Source organism: Tachysurus vachellii, chromosome 13, assembly GCF_030014155.1.
Source record: "Tachysurus vachellii isolate PV-2020 chromosome 13, HZAU_Pvac_v1, whole genome shotgun sequence".
NCBI lineage: Eukaryota > Metazoa > Chordata > Actinopteri > Siluriformes > Bagridae > Tachysurus > Tachysurus vachellii.
In genome coordinates this window covers 12,716,595-12,725,640 of record NC_083472.1, presented here as the reverse complement: position 1 = coordinate 12,725,640, position 9,046 = coordinate 12,716,595, and the positions used below count along the sequence as shown (strand labels likewise).

The 9,046-nt window shown below is 37.5% G+C and overlaps 1 protein-coding gene across 1 annotated transcript; it reads left to right on the top strand.

The window, feature by feature from the left end:
- The first annotated feature begins 543 nt into the window (after positions 1 to 543).
- On the top strand, positions 544 to 5,056 carry zic3 (zic family member 3 heterotaxy 1 (odd-paired homolog, Drosophila)). Its single transcript, XM_060885175.1, has 3 exons — positions 544 to 1,787; positions 2,752 to 2,915; positions 3,162 to 5,056. The coding sequence occupies exons 1-3, from the start codon at positions 803 to 805 to the stop codon at positions 3,342 to 3,344; spliced, it is 1,332 nt and encodes a 443-aa protein (XP_060741158.1). The 5' UTR covers positions 544 to 802; the 3' UTR covers positions 3,345 to 5,056.
- The last annotated feature ends 3,990 nt before the right edge of the window (positions 5,057 to 9,046 follow it).

The window sequence follows — 9,046 nt, the reverse complement described above, 5'->3', positions numbered from 1 at the left end:
TATAAATGAAATACTGGGTTTTAAATTTATTGCTAGAAAAACTTGGTTAAGTTGTTTATGTTGTTTGATGAGTGCGTTAACTCCTGCATCTTTAGCCAGGCTAAAAACTAGTGAAAGACTAACCTGTAAATTCCGCATAGCCAAAATTCTAGCCAAATTTTACATAGCAGTGTTCAAAAGTGTCGAATTTGTGGTTGTATTAAAAGCCTCACCAAACACTGGAACACTGGGCAAGTTTTCGAGCTGAGAACTGTAAATAAATAATGCTTATGAAAATAAACCGGAATAATACCGCGCTGATTTACCTGCAAATAACTGCAAAGCTAGCCAATCACATTTAACCACTGAAACCAACCGCTATTTTTAATTCCAAACGGTGTCAATCAAACGCCATCTAACCAATAGACTTCTTTCCTGGCTGCCACGTGACCAAAAGGGAGTCATATTCTCATTGGTTCCCGTAGACCTGCCTCCCGAACTCATTTATGTGCAAGGAGTGAGTGATTGACTTTATCAGTCCAAGGACATCATTCATCTGCAAAGGGGGGGAAGTTTGATCCTCTTTCTCACGGATCCCACTAACGGGAGTTTCTTACCCCCTGCTCGCCGAGCCTGGGACTATTATCTGACGTTTTCCATATTTTTTTCGAGAACTATTTAGTTTATTTAATGTTTTGTGTTAGTTAAAACGAATTCTTCCTTTTATTGCGTGTTTGATTGAACTTTTAACTGTTAAACCTGGGGTTTGAAAGCTCCATCCCTCTTATTGTTCATTTAATTTTTTTGGCCGAGCCTCATCACTATGCTCCTCGATAGTGGTCCACAGTTTCCATCGCTTGGAGTTGGAGGCTTCGGAACGCCGAGACACCATGATCTCGGGAACCGAGAGCACGGACTGGGGCTCAACCCCTTCGCGGACTCGTCCCATTCAGCTGCGTTTAAAATTAGCTCCGTTACACACGATATCGCCCCGAGCCAGACGTCGGCTTTCACCCCGCAAGCAACTGGATATGCAGCTGCGCTCGGACACCACCATCACGGTGGGCAGGTCGGTTCCTACGGTGGAGGCGCGTTTAACTCCACGCGAGATTTCTTGTTCCGAAACCGGAGCGAATCGACGGCCACCAGCGCGCAGCACGGGATCTTCGCAGCTTCTGCCGGGAGTCTCCACGCACCACCTGGAATCTCGGACAACCCAGGCCACCTTCTCTTCCCAGGACTTCACGAGCAAAGCGTGAGCCATACGTCTCCCGGAGGACATGTAGTGAATGGACAAATGCATATTGGTTTGCGTGGGGACCTTTTCGGACGGCCGGATCCGTATCGTCCTGTTCCGAGTCCGCGCGCGGATCCTTACGGCGCCGCTCCGCTCCACAATTACAATCACCCCATCAACATGAACGTGGGAATGAACGTGCCCACGCACCACGGTCCAGGCGCCTTCTTCCGCTACATGCGGCAGCCCATAAAGCAAGAGCTGTCCTGCAAGTGGATAGATGAAAATCAAATAAACAGGCCCAAAAAAACTTGTGACAGAACTTTCAGCACCATGCACGAGATGGTCACGCATGTGTCCATGGAGCACGTCGGGGGGCCCGAGCAGAGCAACCATGTTTGCTATTGGGAAGACTGCCCAAGAGAAGGGAAATCGTTTAAGGCCAAATACAAACTAGTGAACCACATCAGAGTGCACACCGGGGAGAAACCGTTCCCTTGTCCTTTCCCTGGTTGCGGGAAAATTTTTGCAAGATCAGAAAATTTAAAAATTCACAAGAGGACTCATACTGGTAGGTTTTCATTCTTCCTTATTCTGCTTAGAACAGCTACATTTAGATAAGTGCAAAGGAGGTACATACAAAGTTCTGAGACCCCCCACCCCCCTTTCCTGACACAACACTTCGGCCTACAAGGCCGCATTATTTTTGTTGTGGGAATCGCAGTGAATCACTTGTCAATATTTGAGCTGAGCAACTGTTTGATATATGTATCCAAAAAAAAATATATATATATATATATATATATATATATATATATATATATATATATATATATATATATATATAGAGAGCGAGAGTGAGAGAGAGAGAGAGAGAGAGAGAGAGAGAGAGAGAGATATCCTTGTATACAGGAGAAGCACTGAATTCGTGTGCGTAAAAATGAAATAAGAATTTTAGGGGGAAAAATGGATATAGCCAGAGATCGAATCTTGGCAGTGACTTTGTGAATAGTTGTTGCCATGTTATTTGCACAGCTACTCCTGACGTTTGTGACTGAAAGTTGTCAACAGAATGTCTGTTTGGTCAGTCCATGAAAAAGAAAAAAACGTGCGAAGCAGACAAATTATATTTAGTCTGATGGCCCCTGGATGGATATGTGTCAGAATCAATGACCCGTTACTTCTGAGAATCACACGCAATGTAAAGCAAGCTGTTGAAAATGGCTACAGTTGGCAATTTGATAAGACCGAATCCCTGTTTATCTATGAGAAAATATTTTACAGCAGCAATATTAATTCGAGGTCCGTGCAGTGTTAAAAAGCCATTTCATTAACCTAGGAAACAATTTGACTATTTGTGAATAAGAATGATGTAACAGTACTTGCGAGTCACAATAGCAGGGTGTGAAAGCGATAGCCTGTTCACACTGTTTGCATATTCCACCATGTAATTTACTTCGCCGTCGTGGGACCTAAAAGCTACGTATAATGTATAGCATACACTCTGAAATCCCGTTGTTTACTCTCTGTTTTAGGCGAGAAGCCGTTTAAGTGTGAGTTCGAGGGCTGCGACAGGCGCTTCGCGAACAGCAGCGACAGAAAAAAGCACATGCACGTGCACACGTCTGACAAGCCGTACATCTGCAAAGTATGCGACAAGTCCTACACGCACCCAAGCTCACTCAGGAAACACATGAAGGTAATTAAGTTCTCATACCTCTATGTCATAGCATTACTGGAAAATATGCTTAATCTGGTATAGTATTCAACTTGCCATATTAAATAGGCCTTTATTCCTTATTAGCTTTATACCCTGTCATATATGTCTTAAATATATGTATGTATGTATATATTTATGTGTGTGTGTGTGTGTGTGTGTGTGTGTGTGTGTGTGTGTAAGTTATGCAAGGCACTGTGTATTAATAGTATTTATATTTTTTCAAAGGTGCACGAGTCACAAGGTTCGGAGTCATCTCCAGCAGCCAGCTCTGGGTACGAGTCCTCCACGCCGCCTGTGCTGGTTTCAACAAACTCAGAAGATCCAACCAAAACGCCTGAAACCACCGTGCAAAGCGCATCAGCACACAGCGACGCATTAGCGCCCAACTTCAACGAATGGTACGTTTGAAGATCCGACTAGACTCTTATTGCGGACCAAAAGGTTCAGGCAACCTTTAAAAAAAACACAAAACACTATTCACACCACGGTGAACAAAATGACAGTGGAACAACACGAAGAACTGAGAGTTCGCCACAGCAGGCCTCGTTCGTTCTCAGGATCCAAATGTTGACTTTTATTCCGAGATCGAAGGGAAAAAAACAGAAAAAAAACATTAAATAATTACTTACACTTTCTATGAATGAATAAAAAAAACATTTTCGGTTTAGTTTTCAGATTACAGATAATTATTTTATTTTGAATTTTATGTATTTTATCAAAAGTTTATTTTAAAAATAAACAAAACTGAAATAATATTCCACGGTGTTTTTATATCGGTGACATCCACGTCGCCTTCTGATTGTTAAACTTCAGACAGTCTTACGAAACGTGCCAAAGTCTTTGTCTTGAACTTGAACAAGAGCAGCAAGAAGAAAAAGAAAATAAGTATATAGCCTAATCGTGAATGTATTTCCTTGTTTGATGGAGTCGAATCTGTTGTCCACGTCTGTTTTGAAATGGAGAAATGTGCTAGTACGATTGTTCCAGTTGACTATGATATTGCCTTTTGTTAGTAACGATGTAAATACATATCCATGATGCCATATTTATCGATTTGTAATTTAATTGTCAGCAAAGAGCTGAATTTTAAATGATATTTATGGAAATGTTTTCTAACCAGATTGTACAGTGTTGAGTCAGAACTTGACCAGCTTAACATTGAAACAAGGTCATAGACTCTAAAAGCTTCCTTCACGCGATTGTAACTTTTTTTTTAACCAATAAACGTGTCTTACCTGGATCAAAAATATCACCTATTAATATAATCAATTAACTTTTTTGTTTTATTTTTTTTTTTAAGTTTATAGTATTGTATAGGTTATTCCAAGTACTTTGAGCTCTTAAGAGTACTGATAGAGCAAACAAACAAAACAAAAAAAATCTCAAGTGACTGATGAATAGATATAAAGATATAATTACCTTCTTGTATTCTTTAAACTCTTAGTACGGAGTATATTGTATGCATTACCATAAAGATCTACTAGGGGCAAATTGGAAAGGCCCATTAACCATTTATTCGCTGGCTCCAGAAATTTCGATAAGATTTTCAGTTGCTTTATGCAACAACATTTTTATTTACTCACACTCGATTCCCAGAGCAAAGCCCAGTCATTTGGGTCAATTTAATATTCCACTTTTGATGGTTACGGTACTGTATGTTTTCTGTTTCCAGCAAGAACTGTCACAACTAAGTAATCGCAAATAAAAGTTTGGGGGTTTTTTGTTGTTTTTTTTTTTTTCAGTCTGTCAGTTTGCATTGCTTTAATTTTAGGGTAGATCTTATTTAAATATAAGAGTGTTCGTCATGAGTACTGTCGTGTTAAATATGGAGAAATACACATTTGCTCCAAATGTTGTGGAACAACATTTTAGTTTTAAGAAATCAAAAAAAAAAAGTGTTTTAAGGGGAATTTATGTTTAGTGGCACTAAGAATTACAGCATTGCATTGTGTGTGTTTTTAGGAATTAAATATTATGCATTCACAGATTTATTGTGCTTTCGACTTCAGACCACCAGCAGTACAGCAAAACAAACTGTATTAAATACAGTACCTCGCAAAGTACAGTGATGTATTGAATACTTTTATTTAAATAATGTAATAAATATGTTTTATAAACTCTTTTCTATATCTTGGTTTTAAAAAATTAACCTTTATTTCATATTTCCTCTCTGTATCAGCCGTAAACTCAGCAAATCTTGAATGTGACACTGTAACAACTGAAGACATTATTCCTGAAGAGCAAATGTATAACTAATAAAATGTGACCCTGTAGCACAATCAGGGCAAGCAATGCGATTTCAAAGAGCCGATTAGTCATTTAGAAAACCATAAAAAAGTGAATTTTCGAGCAGTCAATATTTGCTTGTGGGTTTGATTGTTTTACAGATTAGAAATGAGGGGGGATGTGAAGTTTTGATGAAGATTAAAAACGTTACAAAATGTGTCCAATGACTGAATTCACCTCTTCTTGTATGATTTTGTTTGATCAGATCGTAAAAGATCTTACATCTTACTCTAGAAGCCTTCCTTCTCCTCCGTGTTTTGTCTGAGTGTGCAGTAGACTTGAACTTGGCACTGGCTAAGACGCCATCTTAGCATTTCGCTTCTTAAAGGGGTGGAACAAGTTTTTGTCTGTATACACAGCGTGTGGTTTTTACTTTTCCTTAACACGATGGCAAAAGAGAAGTTTGAGGATCATACCTTGACCTTTAAATAGGTTCTTTTTTGGAAGATTTAACACATTTTATTTCGGGCTGTAGCATTCTGGCACTGTAGCCTGTGTGTTGTGTACAACATAAATGCACAAGACCAAAGGGGAATAATAACTATATGACGTCATAATGTTTATAACCATTTATTTAAGCCTCGATAGCATACTGAATTTCTGACCACTTACATACACGCAGTCAAGCTATTTATTTTCTAAACATGGCATAATATTTTGCAAAATATTGGGATTCAGTTTATGCTAAAGCATGTCCTTATCATGCCTCTTATCATACACCTAACACGTGAAATCAGGCAATTGAGTAGCAACAGCAGATTGAGTATCAATTCATTCTTCCTTCTATTCCTTATTTCTGTTTGCATTACTATAACTATTACTATAACTTAGAAGTTTTGTGCAAAACACTCTCATGTCCCAATGTTAATCGTTTAGAGCGTTTATTACAGGTGCATGTTTTTTTTTTCTTTTGCAAGTGCAAACGCTTATCCATTCCCAATTTTATTCTTTTTAAAGAGAGAAACAGATTTGTGCACAGGCACAATTGCGTCATAACATGGCGCCATTGACGCCACTGAGTTTCAACTGCCGACTGAACTTGACCAACAGACACAAGTGTCTGATCTGATATTCGCAACCAGACTCACGTGTATAGGCTCTACATCTGGTGGTGTAAACGAATACGAATGAAAATACGTCGACGGCAACATGAAAAGGCATAGATTTCGCTTCATGTCGCAAAAAGAAAACCATGAAACCCCGCTTTCTGTGGTTTCTCAAAAGGATTAGAAAGCTTTTGTAATCACGTGGTAGGAGTTTTGTACTAGCGAAGCTGTTGCTAGACAGAGGTCATGTAGATCAATGCATTTTTATATATAAAAAAAAAACCTGAATAGTTTACCTAAATTGACTAAATAGTCAGTTCATTATAATTAAATAATAAAAAGTTTTTAAACTAAGTTGCATCATTTAATGCATCATTTAATGCTCAAAATTTTTTTTTAGAGTTTATTCATGCTCCTTATAAAAATAAAAAAATAAAAGTTACTATCCCTGTGTTGGTGTTTTGCGGCAATGCAGTTTTTCGAATGATAGACTTTTTCATTTTCCCCTTAAATAGCTTGCCAGCAATAGCCTTCTGATTCCCTGCAACCTCACCCAATCCTGAAGAGTTGCTGCCTAAGGAAGCGTAGTATGAGGATAAACCGACACAAGCACGTTTATCATAACTCATTTCGTGATCTTAGTACAAGCTGTCTGATGACCTGGCTGAACATTTTCTGCTATTCATTTATCTGCGCATTTCATGCCATACACTAAACGAAGCCTCTGTGAAAGAAGCGCGCGCGCACTCCCTCATATTGTACAGTGATGTCATGGGATTTTACACACGAGGGCGTTTCATATAGACAGGGGTTGGCCCCTGTATCTGCAGTGTGTGAGATCACTAGGTCAATTTATTTACAGCAACCGAATATAATCTAAAAGTTATTTTACTAACTTATTATTTAGAGAAAAACAAACTGCCCCAATGCTCAAGAATGTTATGACAATATTATGGGTATACACTTAATAATACCTTTGTTTACATTTAGCCTGTTCCACATGTTTATGACATATTTCAGTGATAATAATATACATTATTATACATTTTACATGTTCTCATTCAGGTGCACATGTAAAAGCTATTTGGACCAGCCTGTTAACCTCGACTGACCTATTTATACTTACAATAATAAATATAGTCGAACGTGTTTGAATCGACCAAGCTCATAGTTTTTGTTTATTTTATTTATTTATTTATTTGTTTGTTTGTTTATTTATTTATATATTTACTTATATATTTTTTTAATTACTCAAATCATTACATTATTGATTGTTAAACGCAGCACATTGAATTAGAAAGGTGTATTGTTAGGAGGGTGAGAAAATATAGTCTGATCCCTCCGATGGGTCATGGGAGCTGAATCCTGCTTTATTTCCCTTTATTTATTATCGATGCTTGTTCATCTATAAGGATATTGTAGAAAAGGCAAAGGTCCACATTGAATTTCGGACTTGATGCAAGCCACAGTTTTAATGATAAGTAATAATTACACATTCGCATCAGAGTCTCGTTAATGAAAAATGTAGATTTTATTTGGCTTTATTTGCTAAAAATATAAATTATTATTGACTGACAAAATAATCCATAAAGGTAAAATAATAATAATAATAATAATAATAATAATAATAATAATAATAATAATAATACATAGTTTTTAGTGTCCTTCGTTGTGTATCAGAAAGTGTAAAGTAAAGCCATTTAGAAATCTAAGGACCTTTAACTTTCCAAACAATTCTTGCTTCTTTCTTTTTCCTGTAAATATACGCAGGGTTACTTTCTAAATATGTCCTTCAAGCAGATATTCGTGGAATCTACGTAGAAAACAGTTGTGTAGCCGACATCATTTGCTCGGGTCCTGAATGCGGGGTTTGGTGGCTGTGTCTATGAAGATGTTTAGCTTACATGAGTGTTTCTTTTCCAGTGTACTTTTTTATAGAAATATACTATAGACTCATTATACTCATTATTACTTTTTGGACAAAATCAACTGCTTGTTTCTACTCGAAAACGAAAGGTTATCAAGTAGAACTGCAGTCAGCTTTTACATTTAAACATCTGTAAGTTCTTTCTCTTTTTTTTTTTTTTTTTTTTGACAAATCTATTCACCGGGTGTGGATGGTGATGTGTCTCCTGTGTGAATGTAGTGCTTTTTACAATAAAGCACGTGTGTGCAAATGGTGTGACTCTTTTGACATATTCATTCCTAGGCCGAAGGAAATGTGTCAGAAAATATTGTATGTTTTATTCATAATTCATATATATCTATATCTATCTACGCACGCACACACACACACACACACACACACACACACACACACACACACACACACACACATACACACACACACACACACACACACATACGCTCATACACACACACATATATACTGTATACACACATACACACATACATTCACTCATACACACACACACACACACACACACACACACACACACACACACACACACACACACACACATATATATATATATATATATAGAGAGAGAGAGAGAGAGAGAGAGAGAGAGAGAGAGAGAGAGAGAGAGAGAGAGAATATATTACTTAATAATCATATATCGCTTAGAAATAGATCCCATAGATCCCATATTAAGCACTTAAAAACTTCTCACTTTCATCTCACATTACCTCATCTTCACAGCATAATATGTCATTTTATTTAGCACTTAGGAGAGGACATACCACTAAAATTATGTTTCTCTACCTTTTACAATAGAATCAATGGACATAGATACAATAATGACACGTTTAACAATA